Genomic DNA, 27,485 nt, shown 5'->3' on the forward strand with positions numbered 1-27,485 from the left:
GGTGATGGCAACGGAGCCTCAGATGGATCTCTTCTTTAGAAACTTCTAGAACTTTATTATGCTCCTACTGAGCTTGTGCGAGATGATCGTCATCATTAATATCACACAGGATCCCTTCAGTCTGTTTTGATCCAAGGTTCCCCACAGACACATTTCTCTTCAGTTGTGAATTTTTGCTGATTTTTTTGCTGGGGTTTTTTTTTTTTGTTTGTTTTTTAACATTTTTCATTGCATGGGTCTCCTCAGTTTGAATCTTTTGGCTGTTCCTGGCCCCATTAGTGTCCTTTGTTAGGTTTTTCAGCATTTCAAAGTTTTCTTTTTCATGCACCTCAAGCTTACACACTTTAAAGTTTCAAAGTATATCACAGCATCAGTCCGGGTTGACAAAACTGCATCATTACACTTCTCCATAATTGTCAGGCACAATAAGCTCACTTCATCAGCAGTTTTACTGAAAATATACTAATCAACCAAGCTTAGGTATCCCCCACTTCAAAGACTCTGTGGCACCCCCGTGCTTGTGTGATGTTCTCCTGCACTCCTTGCTCCGCAGGCAGTGCCACTCTAATTCTTTAATAAAGACTTTGGTAATTTATCTGTGTCTGACGTCAGCTGGGACCTCGCCTCCCGATGGTGAGGCTCATAGGGCTCTTCCCTTTGGGTGGTACCATCGCTCACCTCTGCCCAGGGCCCACATACCTACAAAGTCTAACACCCAGTTTCAATTCTAAAGGACCTTCGTTTTGGAGAGAAACTGCAGTTTTACATAAATTGTTGTCCCAAACAGCTGGTCCTTGGAATAGTTCAGAATGAATACACATTTATAGGAAACCCCTTCAAATAGCCCTCAAGAGGCTCTTGGCACACCTTTCCTCATTGCAAGCCAGATCACTCACTTATCCCCCCACAGGAAAGAGGATGAGGGTTTTACGCAGGTATTTCCTTAATTCCCTCCCCGCCCCGCACTCCAAAAAAAAACAGGATGACACTATCCCATCTTAGACCTAAGTGCCTTGAACACATTTCTTATAAGAGAATTTCTAGGTGATTAACCTGGGTGCCTTGACCCCATTACTTTTAAAAGAGGATAAGCTGTGATCACTGGATATTGAGAGCAAACATATTCACATAGAGATGCTTCCTATGACTGGGATGGATCTCAGATTTGTAATAGGGAAATCCACTTCCCTTGACCACCGATCAAGTCCGTAGATAAGGTCCTCTGTCCCAAGTAGAAGGGGAGTCACCAACACCTCTCCCTCTTCATTGGGAAGAAAATAAGATGAATAGCATGAACGTACTTCGGTTTTCCCTACAGCACAAATGTTATTAATATTTTTAAAATGTTATTGTATTTACAGCCCTTGTTGAAGTACAGAGCAACCAAAACGCTGACACATTCTAAGGGTGCTTTTCATTTATTTTAGAAAGAAAGCAGCAGTCTTACCTTACTCGACAACTTTCAGACTGTGGCTTAGTTTGTATACTGGTTTCAAGAAACCCTAGGAATTTAATTACTAATAAATGTTGATTTTATAAAATAATCAGTGTAAAGGAACAGAAAATAATTTTTATTTTATCACTTCATCCGATATTATGTGAGGAGAGAGAGCCAACCACAGAACAGCAGCTGTTAAGGAGGAACCTTTCAAGTGTTAGAAACAGGACATTATGTTTCATTTCAGCAAATGTTTTTGTCAGAGAAATTTAGAAAGATTTTTTCAACATTACATACAGTGAGTTTCTCATTAGCAGTGTGTCCTTGTTGCTAGTGTTTACTTTGGCTGGAAAATGTAACTGTGACATCTTTTGTGGTTCATAATTACATCAGGTATGCAGGGTACGGTCATTTTTATTCTCTAAAGACAAGCAGAAACAGCCGACACACCTGAGTTGATGTCATTTTTCTGCTCACTGCCGGACATTCTTCAGAACTTTCTTCAGGGTGTTAAAACAAAGCAAAAGAATTCTATTGCACATGTGCAATACTTTCCACACTGCCATAGCTCATTTTGTTTTATTTCACTAGCAGAAATGAACTGTTTTATAAGGCAGCAATTCCCCTGCTGATTTTGAGAGCAAATGTTATTGGCAACTTTCTCAGCTGTAATTTGCAGAAGTAACTCCGTTTTGTCCTTCCTATTTCCCCTAGTCAGATTTGCAGCAGTTAAAAAGCTTTCTTATTTTTTGTCAGTGAGCCTGTCATTTTTAGGCCGCAGCTTTGTGACAGACCATTTGGTTGAATGTTTGGTATTTGAGGCATCTTTTCTTAGTCAGAATGTTGTTGTCTTTTCATGTTGCATTGACTATTTTTCACAATACAGTATGTCTGAGAAGTTCAGCAGCTTCAGGTTTTAGCGCAGTTGCAAACATAAGGTATCCTTCACAGATCAACATCGGGTCTTTCTGATTTGATCCTTTCTGGCTTCTGCTCTAGGATGTCACCTAGGACAGAAAAGTAGTACAATTAGACTCTAGGCTTGTTTTGTACACTTGAAGAGATTGAGTTGACTGAACTGGAATGCAAGGCAAAAGACCAGGGAGCTATAGTTAGCTGCTGGTGGCAAGAAAGTGGTAAAGGAAGCTCCAAAGCCAAAGGATAGGCCCAGAGAGGACATCTGACAGTAATTTTGTTTTTCTATCTTGTGGCAAGCTTCAGGCTCTGAGTGCAGAGTCACAGAGCGAAAGAGAGATGGCAGCAAGAATCAGGTGTAGGTGTGGAAACAGCACCTATCTTCTACACCTAACTTCAGAAGCTGGGGGATTCTGGAAACTTTTTGTCAACCCCCAAAGCAACTGCATTTGGAAGTTAGCACTGCCTCCTGTTCAGAGAACGCACTGCAGTGGTCTTCAGAGATCCAGCTTCAGGCCTTTGAAACTACTCAAGAGTTGAGAAAGTTTCTCCAGTCATTAACTGGATGGGATAAACTAGGGGAAGAAGAAGAGCACTGAGCAAAACTAAAAAGGAATATTGTAAGGGCAATAAACTCTTGTTAGGGAAGTAAAGAAAGGAAAGTAAATAAAGGAAAATGGAAAAAGAGGCCACAATGGCTTTCTAAAGTGGCTGAAAAGTTAAGAGAAAAGAGGATAGCATCCATAATCTACAAGAGATCACAGGAAAGGGAAGGCAAACAATAGTCTTAAAAGCAGAGAGAGGCTGGGAAAGTAGGAGAGCAAAGGTGCAAATGGAATTAAAAATGGTTAATATAGTAAAACAGGGGAACAAGACCTTTCTTAAACTAAATGATGGGAGAAAGTGCAAAAGTGGGATTGTAAGACTCAAAGTGAAGGAGGAAATATATGTAGAGGATGGTGAGAAAACAGTGGAATTGCTTAACAAATATTTCTGTTCAGTGTTCACTGAGCAATGGCTTGGAGTAGGACCACAAAAACTGTCACAAATTGGAATAGAAGTGAAGTTGAAGTGAAGACAAAAACAGTCAAAGAATTCACAGGGGCATGGGATAAGCACTGTGAATCCCTAAAGGCTAAAGGACATAAATGAAGAAAAGGGTCCAAGAGGTATCCTGCTCGGAGTGGCAGTTACTACCCTTAACAGAAGGCATGGGGATTACTACCCTAAACCAATAAACCTTGATGCTTTTGATGCAACTGCAGCATTGCTCTCTACTTCAAAAGCAGGAGGTAAAAAGGAAAATTGGATTCAGACAAAAACCAACGAGAGCCCTGACTTTTATGGCCTGGGGTACTGATAAGCATGGGGGTAACCTGCATGGGATTACTATCCTTAACCAATAAGCCTTGATGCTTTTAACGCAACTCAGCATCACAAGATTTACTTTTTCGGATAATAGCAGGACTAGGGGGCATTCCATGAAGCTACCATGTGGCACATTTAAAACTAATCGGAGAAAGTTCTTTTTCACTCAACGCACAATTAAACTCTAATTTGTTGCCAGGGGATGTGGTTAGTGCAGTTAGTATAGCTGTGTTTAAAAAAGGATTGGATAAGTTCTTGGAGGAGAAGTCCATTACCTGCTATTAATCAAGTTGACTTAGAAAATAGCCACTGCTATTACTAGCATCAGTAGCATGGGATATACTTAGTGTTTGGTACTTGCCAGGTTCTTATGGCCTGGATTGGCCACTGTTGGAAACAGGATGTTGGGCTTGATGGACCCTTGGTCTGACCCAGTATGGCATGTTCTTATGAGAGAGCCATGGGGGTGGCTTGCTGGAATGGTGAAGGCTACTACCTCCAACATTGCTCTCTGCTTCAACGGCAGGGGAAAATGTGGAAAAGAAGATTTGCATTCAGACAACAACCAACAAGGACTGAACTTCACGATCTGGCTAAACAAATAAGCGTGGGGGTAGCTTGCTTATTACAGCGGTTACTACCCTAAACCATTTAACCCTGATACTTCACTTTGAATGCATATACAGCGTTGCTCTCTGCTTAAATGGCAGGGATAAATGTGGAAAAGAGGATTTACATTCAGACAACATCCAACAAGGCATTGATCTGCGCAGTCTGGATAAACAAGCATCGGGGTAACTTGCTTGATGCGGCGGTTACTACCGTTAACCATTAAGCCTTATGCTCACCTTTGATGCAACTCCAACATTACTCTCTGCATCAATGGCAGGGGATGGCAGGAAATTTGAATCAAACAGTTATCAACAAGGGCCCTGAACGTGGTGGTTGGTGAAACAGATAAGTATGGGAAAATAAATGAGGGAGCTTGCTGGGCAGACTAGATGGGCCAGTTGGTCTTTTTCTGCCGTCATTTCTATGTTTTGTTCTCTCCTCTTCGAGGGTGGGGGAAGGGCCAAAGGACTGGAGATAGGCAGATGTGTTTCCTCGTCACAAAAGTGGAAATAAGAAGGAGACTGAGAACTACAGGCTGTTTAGTCTGACCTCGGTGGTGAAAAAATTAATAAAATTGCTGCTAAAACAGAGGATAGCGTGGTTTCTGGAAAACAGTGGATTACAGGATCCAAGGCATCATGGTTGTACCAGAAATAGGTCTTGTCAGAAGAATCTAATAAATTTCTTTGGATGGACAGAGAGTTAGATCAGAAGAGTGCACTATATGGTACTTTCCTTTCAGCAAGGTTTTATTTTTATTTATTTATTACTTTTATATACCGTCAATCTATAATACGATCTTAACGTGTACAGGGTAGCAGGACATAGTCATAAAACAATCAATTACAAATATCCTAAATATAGTAAATAAAAGCAAATTAAGTGTTAAAAATCAAAACTAAAATAAAGTAAACTTAAAGGCAACTGAAATAAAATCATATAAACATACAAATAAGAGTGTATCAGGGCTGCTGTTTCAGCTAACGTATACCTTTTTAAAAAGCCACGTTTTTAAAACCTTTTTAAAAGCTTTTAGATCTTTCTGCATCCTTAATTCACATGGTAATTGGTTCCACAATTTTGGGCCTGTGATTGAAAAAGCTCCTTCTGATAAATGAGCAGAGGGGACTGATAGTAGTCCTTTATTGGCAGATCTTACGTTTCTTTCAGGGGTATGCAAATGAAGTGAAGCATTAAGTCATTCAGTGTTAACATGGTATATTGATTTGTAAATCAGACATAAGACTTTGTAGTCGATTTGGTATTTGATTGGCAGCCAGTGTAAATCAATGTGTTGGTGTAATGTGATTATATTTTTGTCCTCCGCATAAGACTCTTGCGGTCACATTCTGCAATAATTGTAGAGGTCTGATATAAGTGGTTGGTAGGCCAAGTAAAAGAGAGTTGCAATTGTGGAGAATATTAAAGTTTGTAAAATGGTTCGAAAGTCATTGAATTCTAGTTGTGGTTTTAAACGTTTTAATACGTGAAGTTTATAAAAACCTTCTTTAATTTTTTGATTTATGTCAGATTTTAATTTTAGTTCATGATAAAGAATGATCCCTAGTTCTATGACTTGGGCTACAGAATCAATCTGCATGAAGTTAGTCTTAACTTGGAAGTTTTTGTCAAAGCTGCCTTTCCTGCTCAGTAATATTATTTCAGTTTTTTGATGGTTAAGGATAAGTTTTATGTGTGATAACAGTTGTCTAATAGATGATAAATAAACTTCAATCATTTTCAGAGTTTCTGCAAAAGAGTCTTTGATGGGAATTGGGTTCCACATAGGCGATTTATAAAAGTGCTCTAAAGTGACTGATTGGTTTAGAAACTGGTTTAACGGGAAGCAGCAACAGGTAGTAGTAAACAGGAAAGGGGAATTACCAGTGGTGTGCCTTAGGGATCTGTCCTTAGTTTGGTTCTTTTCAACATTTTCATAAGCAGAGAGGTCGATCAGGAAAGATTTGCATTTTTGTAGGTGATACCAAAACGTGCACCAGAGTAGTCACCCTAGAAGGTGTAGAAAGCATGAGGAGAGATCTAGTGAAGCTTGAGGGAATGATCTAGTAGCTAGCAGCTAAGAAAGTGCAGGGTCATGCATTTGGGTTGCAAATACCCAAGGGAGCAGTACATTCTCTGAGGACAAGCAGGATGGCAGTCCTCACGTGTGAGTGATGTCATCTGACAGAGATCAGCACAGAACTTTCATTTCAAAGATTCTAAAAGCTTTTAGCCTGCTAAACTGAGCATGTGCAGCTGTAGCCACTTTCCTGCTTCCCAAGCAGGGCCCAGCAAGCCTGCAAGTCATGGTTCTTTGCTGTCTGTCACAGCTACTGCAGTAAAAGTTTCTGGAGCTGCAGAAGTTTGTTTTTGTTTTTTTTCTTGCAGGGCCCCTGCAGGTTTTGTTTTCTCACTCATGTACCTTTAGGTAGATTTTGTTAGTTTCAGTTTTTTCTTCTATTTTTTTAATACTTTACTTCTGTCAGCCGCATGGTGCGTAAACAGAGTGCCCCATACAGCCTGCTTTCTATATGTTCTGTGATTTTGATGTTTAGAACACTTTTCACTATTTTTCCTGGCACTGAAGTCAGGCTAACCGGTTTGTAGTTTCCCGGATCGCCCCTGGAGCCCTTTTTAAATTTTGGGGTTACATTAGCTATCTTCCAGTCTTCAGGTACAATGGATGATTTTAATGATAGGTTACAAATTTTTACTAATAGGTCTGAAATTTCATTTTTTAGTTCCTTCAGAACTCTGGGGTGTATACCATCCGGTCCAGGTGATTTACTACTCTTCAGTTTGTCAGTCAGGTCTCCCACATCTTCTAGGTTCACCGTGATTTGATTCAGTCCATCTGAATCATTACCTATGAAAACCTTTCGCAGTATGGGTACCTCCCCAACATCCTCTTCAGTAAACACCGAAGCAAAGAAATCATTTAATCTTTCCGCGATGGCCTTATCTTCTCTAAGTGCCCCTTTAACCTCGATCATCTAGCGGTCCAACTGACTCCCTCACAGGCTTTCTGCTTCGGATATATTTTAAAAAGTTTTTACTGTGAATTTTTGCCTCTATGGCCAACTTGTTTTCAAATTCTCTCTTACCCTGTCTTATCAATGTCTTACATTTAACTTGCCAACGTTTATGCATTATCCTATTTTCTTCTGTTGGATCCTTCTTCCAATTTTTGAATGAAGATCTTTTGGCTAAAATAGCTTCTTTCACCTCCCCTTTTAACCATGCCGGTAATCGTCTTGCCTTCTTTCTACCTTTCTTAATGTGTGGAATACATCTGGACTGTGCTTCTAGAATGGTATTTTTTAACAATGACCATGCCTCTTGCACACTTTTTACTTTTGTAGCTGCTCCTTTCAGTTTTTTTCTAATAATTTTTCTCATTTTATCAAAGTTTCCCTTTTGAAAGTTTAGCATGAGAGCCGTGGATTTGCATACTGTTCCTCTTCCAGTCATTAATTCAAATTTGATCATATTATGATCACTATTGCCAAGCGGCCCCACCACCATTACTTCTCTCACCAAATCCTGTGCTCCACTGAGAATTAGATCTAAAATTGCTCCCTCTTTCGTCTGTTCCTGAACCAATTGCTCCATAAAGCTATCCATAAAGCTATCATTTATTCCATCCAGGAACGTTATCTCTCTAGCGTGTCCCGATGATACATTTACCCAGTCTATATTGGGGTAATTGAAGTCTCCCATTATTACCGCACTACCAATTTGGTTAGCTTCCCTAATTTCTCTTAGCATCATTCACACTACCCCATAATTGAATTGTTCCCTAATTTCTCTTAGCATCATTCACACTACCCACATACCTGAATTGTTCCTTCAGTTATACCCTATGTTAAATGTAAACCGATCCGATATGGTTATTTACTATGAAGGTCGGTATAAAAAACTGTTAAATAAATAAATAAAATAATCAAAATGTCCCATTGTTAAAATTGATAAACATAAATTGTAAACATATATAACACTAAAATTAATCATAAATTGTGTAAAACCATCAATAATAGATATCATTGTTCTCATAGATTTCATATATCTGATCCACAGATTTTTCTCTGTAGTCCCATGTGTCATCGGGCCTCACCCAGATCAAACCCCGACAAGGGTCCCTCATTTCACCCAATTCTGGGATTCTTCAGGGGAAGACTTCTTCAGTCAAGTCCCTATATATAATACAAATAAACCTATTAAATAAGTAATGCTCAAATATTACACATACAGAGGTTACCTCTCCCCTCCCTGAATTTTACAGAATTCATACCATGGTTTTGGATATCAAAATTGTTAATCCAGATATTCTGAATATAAATTCCAATGACAACCATTCATTGCGTTGTCCTTAATATTCTCCCAATGATTTACATCTCAGCCATGGTGTACCCCACACCACATATCAATCCTAACATAAAGTACCTGTAAGTAAAAAAAAATATACAGTGAAATATAACATGGCCCAATTTCCATGCATCCATATACAATATTACAAAGCTTACTCAACATCTCTTCAACTTATATTAAATGTTGCATTTTGAAATCACATTCTCCACTCATCATATCATCAAACATCTAGCCAGAGTCACTGATATTCGCAACTACATGATAACCTACACAATAAAACATGGCTATTCATAAATGCTTACTGTCTGACAGAAAACTCCAGTTCGTCCTGAGTCTGATAACCAGAAATGTCCTGACCAATTCCCCTACCCTTGACCCTTCTATTGCCCAGTTATGTCTTTCCTTAATTGTACCTGTCTTTGATACTTACCCTCTGTCTCTATAGTTTACTACTTGTATGTATGCCTACTTCAGTTTTTCACTATTTATTTATGAATGTCAAACCTGTACACCGTTATGAACTAGTGATTTTCATCTGGAATGATGGTATATAAAACGCATAAATAAAACAAATAAATAAACCAACCACAATGTCACTAAAACCTCACACAATCTCTTTAAATATCTCAAATTGTATGACTAGCCTGCCATCTACTAACACCAAAACCGTCACCTTACAACTTCACCAGCACCAATGGCTACAAATGCAGTCCTCTACCAAGTCATTTAATAATCCCACTGCATCCAATCAGAGCTCTCCTATCCCAATTCAAAAGGAGAATACCAATACCTATGGTATTCTGTATTGTGGTCATTCAGAAAAAAAGCAGCCCATGCAATCTCCTTATTTAACCCTTGGAGGACCAGAGTGTTCCATGTACAGATAAATCTTTGTTCACCCTGCCACAATCGTCGTACAAGATTCTCTCCACTCTTCCTCTAGATTTGTTGAATGACAAAGAATTTAACATCATCAACATTGTGAGTACATGATTTTGATTGTTAAACTAGCAGTGTCTTTCTCCAAGAGTAAATAGCTCTTATGTTCCATAATCCTAGATCTTATCTCATCTTGTCTCCCCGATGTATATTAAATCACAGGGGCACACAATAACATATATAACTCCTCCTGTCCGACATGTAAATCGTCCCGGTAAAACATATGTACATTGTAATTGAGCATGACTAAACATTCGTATTGCTAACATATTCCCACATACTGAGCACCCAGAACAAATAAATTGATCTTTTTTATCAAATACACATGCAGACTGGGGTTGAGTGTGAGTCAAAAGGTTTGTCAAATTCCTTTCTTTATTTGCTGTGAAAATGGGGTTCTCACTAAAGCCCAGAAGAGGTGACAAAATAGGCCAATATTTCAACAGAGTTTGTTTAATGTTGGACATCTTAGTTGAATATGGGATACAACATGCAGTAACGTGTTATCTGTGTATGATCAATAGGGAATAGCAAATTCTGCTATTAGCAAAAATCCCTCTCTTATATTCTTGTTTTTCACATCTCTTAGAATATTCATGTTGAATAAACGTATGCATTACTTCAGCCGCTCTAATTTTATATTCAGCAGTTGAAGTGCATAACCAGTGATAGTGTAGAAATTGCCCACATGGAATGTTTTCCTTTAATCTACGAAGATGAAAGCTGCCAAAATGTAATAATGAGTACTTATTCATGAGCTTTCTATAAATGGTTGTATATATACTACTACCATCCTTGTATACCATAATATCCAAAAATGGTAACTGAGTCTCATGATATAGAATGGAAAATTCCAAATTTATATCTACAGTGTTATTCCATTCCTTAAATTCATTAATTTTGCATGACCAATCAAAACCAAAAAAAGGTCATCAATAAAAAGTAACATAATTAAAAAATTTTGATGAATAAACATTCACTTTCAAGTGACAACACATATAAACACGCTACAGAGGGTGCTAGGGGAGACCCCATCAGGATCCTTTTAACTTGCTGATAAAACCACAATTTAAACATAAAATAATTTTGTGTAATGGCCACCTCAGCTATGTTATAGACATATTAAAATTTATATAAAAATGTGATGAAAATGTTACATGTTTTGTTATTATAATCCCTTCATCTGTTTTCCTATGTTTACATATTGAAGGAACTAATTTGTACCTTCAATATACGTTTACCTTTGTGCGCTACTTAATGACAAGCGGAATCAAGTGTTGAGACACTAAAATCACCAGAGCACCGAGATGTCTCTTTGGTGGGCCAATAGGCCTACAGCTGAGCCTATACTTACTTGAGTGGCTTTCTGCTCACTCCTAGTTGGACTACCCAAGTGGGATGGACACCAGGAAATTAGAATAGGAATCAGAGCCCATTTTTCCACTCCCCCATGGGGAGGGGTAAGGCTTCCAAAGGTTACCACCTTTGACTGTTTGAGACGAGAATTACCTCTCATTGGGAAGCTTCCAGGAGTTATACCACCTGTTCTCTTGTGGTGGCTATGCTTGTTAATGACAGAGCCTTCTGTCAACCAAAGGCTCCTTACAGGTCCGCTATAGGGAGTTAGGAACAAAAAGGAAGGGTTGGCTGGACTATTATCAGTTGTGTTCCCAGTCCTGGTGAACTCCTTTCTGTTGGTGGTGGCATAATGTTGGGGGTCAACACTTGCCCGCTCGATGGCCAGAAGAGCACTGTGGTGAAGAGGGGGGTGCCCCCCATTTCATTTTCTACCATCAGGCTTTGTTCCTCACTCTTGTACAGAAGTTAATGTCCACTGGATCAGAGGTTCTTTGCCCCAGTTATTCTTTCACCATAGTATTCCCTCTAGGTATTCGAGGGAATGAGTTTTAACTAAAACCAGTGTTGGCACTTGTGTTGTCATAGACAGAGTATTTCTGTTTGATACTTTTCCTACTCACTCTTTGAGATGTGGTTTAGTGACTTCTCAGTGTCACCTGCCATATGAATCAACTTACATCACAGGAAGGAAAAGGTGGTCTGGTTGCATATATGGTACTGCCCCTTTAGAAGTTGAGAATTTAGACCCATCCTGAATGTAAGTGTGTTACTTATGACTTATTAGAGGAAATCTTAATGGGGTAGATTTTCAGAGCCCTGCTCGCCTAAATCCGCCCAAAACCGGGCGGATTTAGGCGAGCAGGGCCCTGCGCGCCGGGAAGCCTATTTTACATAGGCCTCCCGGCGCGCGCAGAGCCCCGGGACTCGCGTAAGTCCCGGGGTTCTCGGAGGGGGGCGTGTCGGGGGCGTGTCGGGGGGCGGGCCCGGTCATCGCGGCGTTCCGGGGGCGTGTCGGCAGCGTTTTGGGGGCGGGTACGGGGCGTGGCTACGGCCCGGGGGCGTGGCCGCGCCCTTCGTACCCGCCCCCAGGTCGCGGCCCGGCGCGCAGCAGGCCCGCTGGCGCGCGGGGATTTACGTCTCCCTCCGGGAGGCGTAAATCCCCCGACAAAGGTAAGGGGGGGGTGTAGACAGGGCCGGGCGGGTGGGTTAGGTAGGGGAAGGGAGGGGAAGGTGAGGGGAGGGCAAAGGAAAGTTCCCTCCAAGGCCGCTCCGATTTCGGAGCGGCCTTGGAGGGAACGGGGGGAGGCAGCGCGGCTCGGCGCGCGCAGGCTATACAAAATCGATAGCCTTGCGCGCGCCGATCCAGGATTTTAGTGGATACGCGCGGCTCCGCGCGTATCTACTAAAATCCAGCGTACTTTTGCTTGAGTCTGATGCGCAAGCAAAAGTAGGCTGTTCGCGCGCCTCTTAAAATCTACCCCTTAATATGTTCTCCCCTTGATGTCTTACTCCCTTCTCAGAAGAGGGGATGTTTCTTTTTTTCCTTCTCCTTTTGAATTTGCTTCTGAGTAGCTGCTTTCTACCTGAACTATCTTCAGTATCCTGCCGGGTTCAGGGACCCGTCTGAGGAAGGAGAGCCCATACCGCTCCTTTTGTACATACTTGCAGCCCAGAGGTCGCAGGACATGCAAGGGGCTGTTGCGAGATATGGCATTTTACAAGGATTCCCTCTAACATGAATCTGCTTCCAAGAAGGAGGTAAGGATTTTCTCTCACATGAAGGGAATGCGTTTCAAATACCTGCTGTGAAAAACATGAACATATCGCTTTGCAACCATTCCAGACAAATCAGTATCACATTTGTATTGTATGTTGACCCGTAAGGGGTGGATGGTTCCATCAACTCCACTTCTTGAACGACATTTACACATTCAGCCTCAAGGAACACACTGTCTGGGTGGCTGATTTGTTCTAAAATAGTCTAGTACCCCTTACCTTAACCATGGTCGTATGCATCCTGGTTTTGGAAGCTTGCATGAAAGGCTCTGCACCCAAGATGGAGTGCCTTAGGGACTTTCACTTTCCTCCTTCAGTGGAAGGCAGTAAGTATAAACCTGAAAGTTATGAAGGTTCTTTAGCTGACAAAGTGGTCCTTGTCCAAGCAGATGTTAACTCTACCTCATATAACAAGAGGCCATTCTATTGAAGACTGAGTCTGTCTTGAAGTCCTTTTGCCAAGTGGGCAAGGAGACTTTCTTCATGGTCTGACTGAACCTGAATCTGGAATCCTCTCTGGTTAGGGGGGAAATCCCAGATTTCCACAGGAGCAAAATACCATGGCATTACTATTTCTTTCTCTTAAACGAAAGGTTCCTGAACTTCTGCCTCAGATTATTCTACCCTTGACTGGAATCTGGGGGTTTTATTCAAATCACTCAGTTTGCATGACCATATGTACACTGAGAAGAAACTAGACTGTTTTGGTTGAGATGGATTCAGCGGAAGTTCTCTGAGTGAAAGTTAGTAGGGTTGAAGATTTGCCCAAAACTGATGATTACAGCTTAGTGGCTATCCCTGCAGCCCCAAAGTCTGTCTACCAATATATCTTCTACTCCATGGGTATCCAGAGAAGGCCATGGTGTTTGGCTTGAGAAAAGGTCTAAGAACCTTTTTTCTGCTTCACCAGAAACCTGTTTTAAAATGCCTTCTGCATCTTCATGTGCAGTGAGTTAGCTGATGCAGTTCACTTTCACTTGGGTGAAATTGGTGTTTATCTCACCTTGTGGTACATAAGTCTGTCAAAGGGCAGCCTTACATGTGCTTTATATTAGGCGGGCTTTGGTGAAAGCTCACCACTGAGCCTTCCACGATGTTTGTCTGATGGTTAGAGGCTCTTTTGTGCCTCTGCACTCTTGCAGTATAATATCTGACCTAGGAGGTTAGGTTTTTATTAGTGGTCACTTGACAGGTGGGATCTGACACAGACCCTGGTGCCTTTCCCACCTTCTTAGGTTTCTCCAAATAAATTGTTTTCTCTGCATGTCTCTTGTCCCTAACTAAATCTCATGCATAACTCTGTAAAGAAAATCTGTTATTCCTCTTTGAATACAAGAAATCTTTCTGCAGACCCAGATAGTTTCCTCAGGTTTCTTCTTGACACCAAAAACCTGTAATGCCTATTGGCAAAAACACTATTTCTTGGTTAATGAATTGTGTTTTTCTCTTGCCCAGGAGGACCTGGGTCTAATGGGGCATATCAACATTCCCTGTGCTGGAGTTCTGACTGCATTTGTTTTGAAGCAGTGAAGTGGAATTTTCTCTATGCATTCACAATGCATCCCTGTTTTTGGCAGGGGCTCCTGCCACAAAGCTGTATTTTAAATCAGTCTGTCCTTGTTTAAGAAATATGTATCAGAAATATTGTGTATTCCTTCAGATAAATACTGTGCTCTATCAAAAATATATTATTTACCTAGAAATAGAGGTGCAATAGCAACTCAAGAAGGAGTGATGGATCCACTTAGTGTGGTAAGTCCCTCTTTCACCTTTCCTCGAGTCAGCAATAGATGATTGGTTTCCTTAAGCGCTACCCTTGTAGTTACCTTCTCTTTAGAGCAAGACAAAGATCTGATTTTTCAGAAACTTTTTCAAATTAAAGGAAGTATTTTTTTGGCCAACAGATTTTTGTGTTTCACTTATAACACAAATACGTAGTTAAGTTTTGCAGTTAAAATCTAAAAGTGCTTCTTATTTTCTTAAGTACCTTTGCAAATGCTTATTGACGTATATGAAAAATAATTTTATTTTTACTGATCCTATACATCACCAACTAATTAAAGCAGAAATAACCCTCCTCACCACACAACAAACAAACTCACATAATAATCTTTCACATACAGAAAAATACTTAAGAAACAATTAAAAATAAAATAACTGATTTTGATCACGATAATGTCACAAAAATACTTAAGAAACAATTAAAAATAAAATAACTGATTTTAATGATGATAATGTCTCATCTTTTGACTCCTGGGATAAAATCATTAATGAAATAGCTGATACCCTATGCCCAGTCCAGGAAAAAACATTCCAGAATGAAGGTAATACAGCTAAACAAAAGAAATCTTGGTATAGCAAAGAGCTAAAGCACACGAAACAGACCCTGAGAAAATCTGAAAAGCAATGGCGGAAATACCAATCTACGGAATACCTAGAAAAATAAAAATCCCTATTAATAAAATACCGTGAACAAATCAATAAAGCAAAAAAAAAAAAAAAGACTACTACGCAAAACAGATTCATGTTTAAAATGCCTTCTGCATTTTCATGTGCAGTGGGTTAGCTGATGCAGTTCACTTTCACTTGAGTGAAATCTGTGTTTATCTCACCTTGTGGGATTGATTATTGATTATGCAGTTATTGTGATTGGCAAAAATTAGGTCAAGGATGTGTCCTGCTTTATGAGTGATTTTGGTTACAAATTATGACCAACTCATTGCTTCCATAGTGTTTAGTAGGGATGTGAATCGTTTTTTGACGATTTAAAATATCGTCCGATATATTTTAAATCGTCAAAAATCGCTAGAGCCACGATACAATACCAATTCCCCCGATTTATCGTCAAAAAATCGTAAATCGGGGGAAGGGGGAGGGCGGGAAAACCGGCACACTAAAACACCCTAAAACCCACCCCGACCCTTTAAAATAAATCCCCCACCCTCCCGAACCCCCCCAAAATGCCTTAAATTACCTGGGGGTCCGGAACGACCTCCTGCAATCGAATCGTGTTGTCTTCGGCCGGCGCCATTTTGCGCCGCCATTTTGCAAAATGGCGGCGCTGGCAGGAGATCGACTGCAGGAGGTCGTTCCGGACCCCCGCTGGACTTTTGGCAAGTCTTGTGGGGGTCAGGAGGCCCCCCCAAGCTGGCCAAAAGTCCCTGGGGGTCCGGGAGCGCTCTGCTGCCGCGAATCGTTTTTCCGTACGGAAAATGGCGCCGGCAGGAGATCGACTGCAGGAGGTCGTTCCGGACCCCCGCTGGACTTTTGGCAAGTCTTGTGGGGGTCAGGAGGCCCCCCCCCCAAGCTGGCCAAAAGTCCCTGGGGGTCCGGGAGCGATCTGCTGCCGTGAATCGATTTTCCGCACGAAAATCGATTCACGGCAGCAGATCGCTCCCGGACCCCCAGGGACTTTTGGCCAGCTTGGGGGGGGGGCCTCCTGACCCCCACAAGACTTGCCAAAAGTCCAGCGGGGGTCCGGAACGACCTCCTGCAGTCGATCTCCTGCCGGCGCCATTTTCTGTACGGAAAAACGATTCGCGGCAGGAGATCGCTCCCGGACCCCCGCTGGACCCCCAGGGACTTTTGGCCAGCTTGGGGGGGCCTCCTGACCCCCACAAGACTTGCCAAAAGTCCAGCGGGGGTCCGGAATGACCTCCTGCAATCGAATCGTGTTGTCTTCGGCTGGCGCCATTTTGCGCCGCCATTTTGCAAAATGGCGGCGCAAAATGGCACCGGCCGTAGACAACACGATTCGACTGCAGGAGGTCGTTCCGGACCCCCGCTGGACCCCCAGGTAATTTAAGGCATTTTGGGGGGGTTCGGGAGGGTGGGGGATTTATTTTAAAGGGTCGGGGTGGGTTTTAGGGTGTTTTAGTGTGCCGGTTCACGATTTTAACGATTTTCACGATATTTTAAAAACCCAAACGGCGACAATACGATTCCCTCCCCCTCCCAGCCGAAATCGATCGTTAAGACGATCGATGACACGATTCACATCTCTAGTGTTTAGAAAGATTTTACATGTTGTGGTTTAGGTATGCTGTCTACATGTAGTTTAAAGTCCCCTACATTTAGAGTTAATTCAGGAGCTGGAAATGCTCTAGTGAAAATTTCGATTAGAGGAGAGCAGTCTTTTTGTAGTATCCAGGTGGGCGATAGACCAAACCAATGTTTAGTTGTGGTGATTTTAGAACTGCTACCGCGTAGGGAAGGTTAATCTTAGCTTTGTAGGGTTTTAGTTTAAGCTTTTTTTTTTTTTTTTTTTTTTACAGATTATTAATACACCCCCACCTTTACGTTTGTTTCTGGGGAAGTGAAAGATATAGTTGGGGTGATCAATTTGATTTAAGAGGACATTATCATTGTCTTTCAGCCATGTTTCAGTAATGCAGAAGATAGTGGGATTTAGTTCTTCTAATAGATCATTTATCAGTGGGATTTTATTTGTCAGCGATGGAACATTTTAGTAAAAGAAGAGAAAACAGGCAGGAGGGGATTACGGGGGGGGGGGGGGGGGGGAACCTCTAGCACGCTCATCTCACAGTTCCCTTGGTGATGGTAGATGTGGCCAGGTAGGCCGCTCTCTCCTCCAATGGCATTGCTGGAGGAGAGAGTGGCCTATACAGCCTTTCAGGAAAAAAAAAATCAAGTCAGTTTACAGGACTAAAAAGTGCATAATATAATAAAAAGGGCCGTCTAGCCCAGCACTGTTTTCAGGCGTTTAAATTACAGACGCTTCCCTGGGCGTCCCTCTTTCTGCCGCGAATAATAAAAAGAGCCGTCTAGCCCAGCACTGTTTTCAGGCATTTAAATTACAGACGCTTCCCTGGGCGTCCCTCTTTCTGCCGCGATCCTTTCTCAGTCTCTCTCCTCTTCCACTGCAAGGGCTTGTGCGGTCGGCACAGCCCAGTCGGGGCAAGAGCCCGCTCACCCCTCCCTTCTGTGAGCCAGCAGTGAACAGTGAACCGGGAAATTAAGAGAAAAAAAGGGAGAAGAGGGCTCAGAAACCTGCAAAATAAAGAGAAGCAGCAGAACCACGTGGTGAGTGATACTGCTCCCACCCCCAACCCAGCCGTCTAGCCCAGCACTGTTTTCAGGCCCTTAAATTGCAGACGCTCCCTGGGGCGTCGCGCACCAGGCGTCGCGCACCCGAAGGAGCGCGACCTAAGGGGCCTGCCCCTTAGTGCGCTCCTTTGTGAGCCTTTGTGAGGATTCAGACGAAAGGCCCTCCTTTCGCTACACTACCCCACCACAGCAGTGCTACACGCCCCTTCGTGCAGCCCCAAGTGGAGACTCGGCCTCTAGTACGGCTCAACATTTGCTTCGCCTCCATTATTGCTTATTCTGCCCTCTTCTACCACATCCTGGTGGTTCAAGCATTCTGAGAAGCCTCAGAGCTCCACCAGCTATCATAGCCACAGGCTCCTCCCTTTCCAGCCCCACTCGATCTACCAGCACTGCCCGTAGTTCCAGTAGCCACCATGCGTTCCTTCAACATTCCTATCTTCTACAACCGTCTGAGGAGACTCCCTAAGCCCTACCCACATTCACGCAACCGACAACAGAGGATCATCCCCATCTCTATAACGCCTTGCACACAACTACTAGGCCTGGCACTTTTCTCACTGACTTTATTCAATGCCCAGTCCATCTCTAAAAAATCACACATCCTCAACGATCTCCTAAATGATACTAAACCAGACATTTGTGCTATCACAGAAACCTGGTTAAAAACTACAGATACAGTACTTCTAAATCAGCTACCTACCCAGGCTTATGACCTACTCTCTATTCCCAGGATCAAAAAAAGAGGAGGAGGGCTGCTCCTAGCCGCCTAAAAAGGATTAGGCCTGACCCTACAAGCCACAATTAAAACAGCTAACCTCGAATTTGCCCTCTTCAAATCAAAATACCTTCTAATCGGATTGATTTATGCTCCCCCCAGGAATTCTCGAGGCAGACCCATCCCCCATCATTGAACTAGCCACCAAACATCTTAATGCAGGAAAACCAGCGATCCTCATGGGAGACTTCAACCTGCACGTGGACATCCTACCTCGCTCCACCAACTGCGAAACCCTACTCTCCTCCCTCGGCCACATGGGGTTCAGGCAAATTGTCAACGAACCCACCCACAAGGCAGGTCACACGTTAGACCTCATTTTCGTAAATGAAGGAATATCGTCCGTTAACAATCCATCATGCCTACAGGTCCCTTGGACGGACCACCGAATCATCTCCACGGCTCTAGAGATCATGGAACACCCTCCCCAAACTACACATGCAACCTCAGTCGCCATCAGAAAACCTTGTACTGGAGAAATCCTCAGCTCTCATTTATCCAAAGAACTAGCTCAACTAAACCTCTCAGACGTCAACACTGCCACTACCTCATGGATCAACATCACCAATAGGGTGGCTGATCAAGTATGCCCCATGACCACGAAATTGCTCCATCCTGAAAAAGACAACAGGAAACCCTGGTTCACGCCGGAGTTGAAGTCTCTCAAACAAGAGCTCAGATGTAAGGAACACAGGTGGTGAAAAAACCCGTCCACTATTACCCTCTTGGCTTATAAACTTGCCTAAACTCTTACAGAAACATCATCAATAAAACCAAGAAAGAATTCTTCTCAAAAAAGATCCACCACTTTATCTTCGACTCTAGAGCTCTGTTTTCCTATGTGTCAGCCCTCACTAAACCAACTACCCCTCTTATACCAGACGCACAAGCATCCAACAAAGTCAACGAACTGGCGGTCTACTTTGAGAAAAAAATAGACACCCTCCTCGCTCCTCTCAAGGGGCCCTCTCCTCAACCAAACTACCCTCCCACCTCCAGCACACAACACTCTCACCCAACCCACATGCAATACAAAGCAACTACAACTTCAATGGCTTCCCTTGAGCAGACGTCCGCCTTAGAAATTGAAAACATCCTTAGGAAGATGAAGCCCTCGTCCCACCCACTTGACCACATCCCATCCAATCTACTGTTCTCCATTCCTAACATCATCGCTAAACTGATAGCAGACATCATAAACTGCTCGCTCTCCCAAGGTCAAGTCCCTGACCAACTCAAGCTTGCTATTCTCAAGCCTCTTCTTAAAAAACCTAACCTTCCACCCACTGACCCAGCTAACTTCAGACCAATTGCCAACCTCCCAATGATTGCAAAAATCATGGAGAAGGTAGTAAACAGACAACTATCCAAATTCCTAGAAGAGAATGACATTCTAACCTCCAATCAATTCGGATTTCGAAAGTCACTGAACACTGAATCTCTACTAGCCTCGCTTTCTGATAAACATCCTCATCAACCTGGAAAATGGTCAACCTTTCCTTCTCGTCTTACTGGACCTCTCCTCAGCGTTCGACACTGTGAATCATTCCTGCCTCATTCAGCATCTAGCAGATATTGGTATAACAGGTTCAGCGCTCAACTGGTTCAAATCTTTCCTTGAAAACAGGCAATACAAGGTTAGGATTAACAACAAAGAATCACTCCCTATCAGATCAAAGCTGGGTGTACCTCAAGGATCATCCCTTTCACCTACACTATTCAATATTTATCTCCTTCCACTCTGCCATCTACTATCTAACCTCAAGCTAACACACTTCCTATTCGCGGATGACATTCAGATCCTCATCCCGATAATGGAATCCCTCCACAAAACGTGGTCTTACTGGAACAGCTGCCTTTCGGCAATCAAAAACATGCTAACAAGCCTCAACCTCGTGCTAAATACTAGCAAAACTGAAATCCTCATAATAGCTCCAGACAAGTGCTCTCTATTCAACCCAACTAGTTCCACCCAACTCTCCTTCACATCAATCGACCACACGCCACAAGTAAGAGATCTTGGTGTACTTCTGGACAACCAACTCAACTTCACCAAGTTCATAAACAATACTACCAAAGACTGCTTCTTCAAATTGCAAGTCTTAAAAAAATTAAAACCTCTTCTACACTTCCGAGACTTCCGCTTGGTACTACAATCTATCATCCTCCCTAAACTGGACTATTGCAACTCACTCCTCCTGGGCCTGCCAGCCAACACCATCAAACCACTTCAGATGGTCCGGAACGCGACGGCCAGAATTCTCACTAACACCAAAAAATGGGATCACATCACCCCTATCCTCCAAACTCTTCACTGGCTGCCTATAAAATTTAGGATACAATTTAAATCCCTCATGATGATTCACAAGGCTCTTCACAACATCTCCTCCCTCAACCTATCCTTCCAACTACAGCAACACCTCTCCAATAGACCAATCAGAAGTGCATACCAGAACATGCTTCACACCCAGCCAACAAAAACCTCATTGAGGAAACGAGCTCTGTCCACTGCAGGTCCCCATCTTTGGAACCTGCTCCCACCGGACCTCCGCCAAGAACCATGCCTTCCAACATTCAAAAAGAAGCTAAAGACTTGGCTATTCACTCAAGCTTTCCCTGAGAGCTAAAATCTGGTGAAGCGACAGACGATATACCTACCTCTGTACATATGTTCCTGATTTATGGTTCCCAATTACATTTAATTGAGTTTATGAAAGTTCTCCTTAATAGTTTTCCTGTATACTTGTGTTAATGTATTCTGCCTTGAGGCGACTGTTTTAATGTATTTCCGCCCTGGAGGCGACTGTTCAGTTCCTTGTAAACCGGTGCGATATGTATTCTTTACAGGAACATCGGTATATAAAAATTAAAAATAAATAAATAAATAATATAGCATGACTTAAAATACATAATGTAACATAATAGTGGTCTATGTAAAATCAGTTGGTAGTTTTTGCCCAGTGCACAATAGATGAGGAGCCTCATCTCTAAAACATTTCAAGCGCAATTCGCATAGGGGCAGATTTTACAATCTACGCATGGGTGTAGATTTGTTCGCGCAAGCCGTCGCGAACAAATCTACGCCCAATTTTATAACATGTGCGCGCGCTGCTGCGCACATGTTATAAAATCCAGGGTCGGTGCGCGCCTCGGAGAGAACTTTCCTACTACCTTTCCCTCCCTTCCCTTCCCCTATCTAACCCACCCCCCAGCCCTACCTAAATCCCCCCCACTTTTATTTGAGAATTTACCCCTGCCTCTGGGTAGGTGTAACTTGTGCGCCCTGGCCAGCTGCCGGCGCACGGTCCCTCGGCACGGCAGCTGTTCTGGAGGTCTCAGCCCTGCCCCAGGAACGCCCCTTTTTCGAAGCCCCAGGACATACGCGCGCCGCCGTACCTATGCAAGATAGCTCGGCGCGCGAAGGGGCAGGTTGGGGCAGCTTTTCGAGGGTTACGCGCGTAACCCTTTGAAAATCTGCCCCCTATTTATTGCTTTTCTCATCTGAGACTAAGAATCGATTTTGGCATGGAGACTAAATTGTCCCCTCTCACTTAAAGTTGCATTGGAAGCATAATACAAAGTGGGGCTGTGCACAGTGACATATTCTATCTGTTCTCTTTACTACCTTCCCCTCTGCTTCAGATCTCAGTAAGAGGAAGATCAAGTGTAGCCTAGTGGAATACGTACCACTAGCCAGAGAAATCTCTATCTCCACCACCCTCTGCCGAGGAAGTGAGAATGGCAGTAGCAGTCCACTTCGGCTTCCTGGTCTGCACAGCACTGCTGCTTCCCCCTGGGAGCTTCTTGCCCTGAAAGGAAGTGCATGCTGAAGAGGAGCTGCCTTTAGTTATAGACACAGAAACATTCAAAGAACTGTTCATAAAAATAGAAAAACGTTATTGCAAGTGTTGAAATTGAAGAGATCAGTCATTAAATCAAGCAATTGATTTGTTAACCAGGGTTCAAAATAACTTTTGCAAGGTCTCTGAGGGTGAAAAGTCACTGGATCTTACATAAACAGTAACATATTGTTTCTTGCCTTCATAAAACTAAATTGAGCTTTTTGACTTTTGACAGGGTGTGTTGAAAGGATTTAAGGGTGAGTTAATCCATGTTTACAACAAACATGATGGTGCTTTGAAAAGCACAGAATACTTCAATCAATTAAAGGACAACAGTAATATCATATTGCTTGGGGATTCCCTTGGTGATTTAACTATGGCTGATGGAGTAGCAAATGTTGAAAATATCCTTAAAGTTGGATACCTAAATGATAAAGTAAGCATTTTAGTTGAACTGTTTGTATCATTTTTATTTAAAATTTTAACAGCATGATGGGGAGAATATCCTTACTCTTAATGAATAAATGTGTTACAGGTTTTGACCAGTACTATTGTAGGGTGAGAGACTATTAAGAGGGACTATGCTAAGGCTCCCTTTCAATGTTCCCTCTAATTTATTTCCCACAGCGTGTGCCCTACTGTTTAACATGTAATTTTTGCAAGTGAGCTGCAGGGGTGGGGAAGTCTCCCAACCCTTGAGCTGTTTCATCCACAACATTACTACTTACTGCTGCAGCCAGCCCTCCATCAGGGACTCAAGCCCTGTCTTTCTTTTCTTCTCTGACTCTCTTCTTTGCTTCCTTGTCTTCTGTTCATTACCATCTCTGCTTACTCTTCACTAGCTTTTCTCCTGTGTTTCGGTTCTCCACTCCATTTTCCTCTTACATTTACATTCCTTTTCTTTATCTTCTGTCCCCTCCACACCTATTCCTCCATCTCCATATCCTCTCATCCATCCATTCTTACTTCCTTTCTGTTTTTTCCAGCTTCTGCCCAGTGCCTCTTCCCCAGCATCCACCTCTCACTTCTTTACCCTCTCCACCCCTGCCTCTGAATGTAGCCCTGCATCTTCTTTCTGTTTTCCCTCAGGTGTACAACCTCAGCAGCAGAGCCCCTGCCTTTCCCCATTCTTTCCCTGCCGCATTCCAAGCATCCTCCCTTCACCTGTCCCGCTCCTCTCCAGCATCAGTTCTCCCCCACCCTGGCCTCTCTCTTAACGCTTCAGCATCAACCACCCCCTGCCTCTCCTTTCTTCTGCGAAACCCATGCCCCCCTGCCTCTTGGCCCTCTCTTTCCCCTGCTCTTGCTGTGCAGCCTTTTGTGCTTCCTGCTGAGGCGCTCAGCTGAGTAATGGGAACCTGTGCTGCCAACTGCTCTGTTTAATTTCTGCCAGCACTGAGAGCAACTTCAAAACTTGCTGGCCGGCCCTTCCTGCTGCTGATCTCGTAATACAAGCTCCTACTGCTTGATCCTGCATATGGGCTGAGATGCGGCATGCATGGCTGCTGGAACAGTGCTGCACGGCCACACTTGCATGCACCTTAGAGGAGAAAGTGCTTCTTCTCCAAGCACACGTCATTTGTCTGGACTATGGATAATGTGGGGTGCCTTTTACAAAAGGCATTACTTATTGCTGTTTTAATATGCAGAGGTGGAAAAATATTTAGAAAACTTAGGTGCCAGCCGAGAAGTTTTAGGAGCCCGAGAAATGTTTTGTGTTAATTTTCTGATTGGGGGTTTGTTGCGCTTTTGCTCTTTTTGTTGACTCTCTTTGAGGGGTTGTTACCCTGATTTTTGCCCTTTGCTCGTCTCTTTTCTTTTTTTTTTATTGCTCTTTTTGCTTTTTTAAATACTTTTGACTCCTTGCTTGCCACCTCCAACTTCAGCTTCTTTTCTCCCTTCAGTGTCTCTCTCCTCCCTCCTCCTCTAGCTCTTTTACTCAGCCTCAATGTCTTCTCTTCAGCCGGAGCCCAACCAGAGGAGTGGGAGCCGTTGGACTGGCCACAGCCACCCTACTTGGCCCAAGTGCAGCTTTGCTCACCTTAAGTCAGGCCACATTGGCTTTTTAAGAAGACAGATGCTGCCAGGCATCAAATTTTAGTTGCTTGAGTTATTTTCCTGTCCTGCAAATATGCTTTCATTTATTTTGCCATTTAAGAGATGAAGCTTGGTGAGGAGAGAAACAAATGTATGGGAAAGTAAATGATTTCACTTTTTTTACCTTCTTTCTGTTAAATAGGTGGATGAACTTTTGGAAAAATACATGGACAATTATGATATTGTTTTGGTGAAAGATGAGACTTTGGATGTAGTCAATTCAATCCTACAGAAGATTATGTAAAACACATCCTATCAAAACTTTATCTCGCCACCTCAGAGAGGAAACATAGGCAGCTCTTCTATAACTTTTGAAAGAGGAGGTTTTAGCTATTTTGTTTTTGCACAGAACTGTTTAAAATTTTACTTTAGAATATTTAATAATCATTTGGAAATTTAGAAACTGCATATCCAACATCAACCACAAGCTGCTTTCCATATAAATCTTTCTGCCTTTCATACTCTCCCACACATTGCATTCAGATGATGATAGATTTGAATTATAATTATGGACAGAATTAAGTGTACCACTTATCTCCTGCTTATGGAGTGGATCCTTGAACATGTCTGTTTCTTTATACCCAGACTTTGAGACTGTTTTTACAGCACATACATTATTGCATTTTGTAAAATTAAAATATAAACGTTTTCAAAATAGCCAAATGTGCATGTTTGAGCATTGCATTTTTTGTACAGTTCTGAATTGTCTTTATGTATAAGACAACAGTTAAGAATAAAAGATGTTACATTTCATATAAAAACCTAGTGTTTGTGTGTTCATTAAATGTAGGTATCAATGGTGGGGGAGGGGGGGAGACGTTTCTCTGAAGATGACCAGGTACAAGGTGTCACACCACATGTGGCACTGAGCAGAACCAAATTCCAGAGCTTTGAGTACATGCAAGACCACCTGGGCTGACCAGATCCATTGCTTCTCTGTTTTCTTTCTTCCAATGACCCAGTCAAGCATATTCCATCATCCTCTGCAATTTTCTCTTTGGTATGCACACCTTTCCTCCTGGTCTCTTTCAGAAATGTTATTTTATCCTCTTAAGGTAAATTTTAAAAAATTGATATGCATCAATTAGGGAATACGGAAATATGTTGGGCCGGCGTGCACCAAGCAGATTTTAAAAGCTGTCCAGGTATGCGTGTACATGCTGCTACGCGCACAAGCGAAAAGTTTCCAAAAAGGAGCGGGGCGTGACATTCATTAACGGCTGTAGAGTATGGGGTATTGAATCGGGGTTTGTCCTTTGCACCTATTCCTCGGTATGATCCGTTTGAAATCCAGCTTGCATTACAAAGGTTTTTTCGCTTGATGAAATTAAAAATATTTTTTCAGGGAAGTAATGTAACAAGTTCTGATGGCTCAGTTGTAAAAAATCCATCTTTTTGGATGCCACTAGGTCCGTCGCATCCACATATGGTGGCATTTGAAGAAGTAGTGGAGTAGGATTTGAAATTGAAAGAGGCAGAACAGCATTTACCGTTTTGGAATCTTACTAAGGAAGAACATCTAGCATTGGAGAATCTTAGTCATCAACAAGATCTAGTATTTAAACCCGCCGATAAAGGCGGGTCTATTGATATCCTAGATAAAAGTAAATATGAACAGGAGGTGTACTGGCAGTTCAGAAATGAGAAATTTTATTGCAGATTAGTAAAGGATACTACTACCTCACTATCTGCACGAATAACAGTATTAGTGACGGAAGCTCTGAGTGTGGGATGGGTTACTGTAAAGGAGGTGGCTTTTTTAGTACAACGTAATCCACGAATTCCTGTTTTTTACATACTTCCAAAGGTGCAGAAGTCTTTAGATTCGCCACCCGGAAGACCAATTGTATCAGGTATTGGCTCAGTGTTAGAGCCATTATCGACATATGTGGACCGGTTTTTACAACCTTTCCATTAACTAGATCATATATTAAAGACTCTTCTCATTTAATAAGAGTGTTGGATACCCTTCCTGTGATGACTGAATCTACTTTGCTTATATCTATGAATATTGAATCTTTATATTCTAGTATTCCTCAGGGAGCTACGATTAGTCTGATTCGAGAGGTTTTAGAAACAAGGGTAGAAAAAAAGGTCCCCACACATTTTTTGGTGGAATTAGCAGCTATTGCCCTGACTCAAAATTATTTTCTGTTTAAAAATGAATTTTTTTCAACAGAATCATGGAACTGCAATGGGGGCTACAATGGCCCCAGATCTCGCATGTTTGTACGTTACTGCCTTTGAGGAGAAATTTGTTTATTCGTCCCCATGGTACAAACATGTGAGACTGTGGTGTCGCTATATTGACGACATCCTTATTATTTGGTCAGGGTCTAGAATGAAGTTTGAAGAATTTTTTCACCAATTAAATGGGAAGGATGTAAACCTTAAGTTTACTTGTGATATTAAGACAAATTGGGTTCCATTTTTGGATATGAAGGTTGGTAAGAAGGATGGGATTTTTACAACAGAGTTACATCGGAAAGTCACGGATAGGAATGGGTTATTGCATTTTACGAGCTTTCACCCGAAACATATTAGAGAGAATATCCCATTGGGACAATTGTTTAGGGTAAGGAGGATCTGTTCAGATGTGAGTGTTCAAAAAACATGTCAGGGATTTACAAGAAAGATTTAGTGCAAGGGGGTACCCGGATCGGGTAGTTAAACAGGCCTACAAAAGAGCGAAATACATTAATCGTGATCTTTTATTGACTCCTAGAAAGACTGAGGAATCCCCATCGTTTGTATGTGTTTTACCCTACTCGAATAGGGTGGGCAATTTAATTCAAGTTATTAAAAATCATTGGCATTTGGTAAGTGGCTTTTTTGGTCTGAAAGATCCCCCGATGTTTTCATGTCGAAGACCAAAATATTTGCGGGATATGCTCGTACATTCAGATTTAGCCCCTAGAGAGATTAT

At 42.3% G+C, this 27,485-nt stretch overlaps 1 protein-coding gene and 1 long non-coding RNA gene across 7 annotated transcripts in view; one reads left to right on the forward strand and one right to left on the reverse strand.

The window, feature by feature from the left end:
- NT5C3A (5'-nucleotidase, cytosolic IIIA) overlaps window positions 1–25,314 on the forward strand; it is a 198,295-nt gene extending 172,981 nt beyond the window's left edge. For all 6 annotated transcript variants that reach the window (XM_029589778.1, XM_029589781.1, XM_029589782.1 and 3 more), the window contains 2 exons: window positions 22,698–22,898; window positions 24,702–25,314. In XM_029589778.1, the coding sequence (XP_029445638.1) occupies window positions 22,698–22,898; window positions 24,702–24,803 (303 nt within the window). In that variant the 3' untranslated portion in view covers window positions 24,804–25,314. The remainder of the gene's footprint in view (window positions 1–22,697; window positions 22,899–24,701) is intronic.
- On the reverse strand, window positions 1,468–22,452 carry LOC115084649. Its single transcript, XR_003854622.1, has 4 exons — window positions 22,308–22,452; window positions 8,625–8,776; window positions 8,448–8,526; window positions 1,468–2,445 (listed from the first exon to the last, which is right to left on the reverse strand). It is a non-coding gene; the product is annotated as an uncharacterized LOC115084649 (long non-coding RNA).
- Window positions 25,315–27,485: the final 2,171 nt, after the last annotated feature.

This window comes from Rhinatrema bivittatum, chromosome 2 (genome assembly GCF_901001135.1).
Source record: "Rhinatrema bivittatum chromosome 2, aRhiBiv1.1, whole genome shotgun sequence".
Classification (NCBI taxonomy): Eukaryota; Metazoa; Chordata; class Amphibia; order Gymnophiona; family Rhinatrematidae; genus Rhinatrema; species Rhinatrema bivittatum.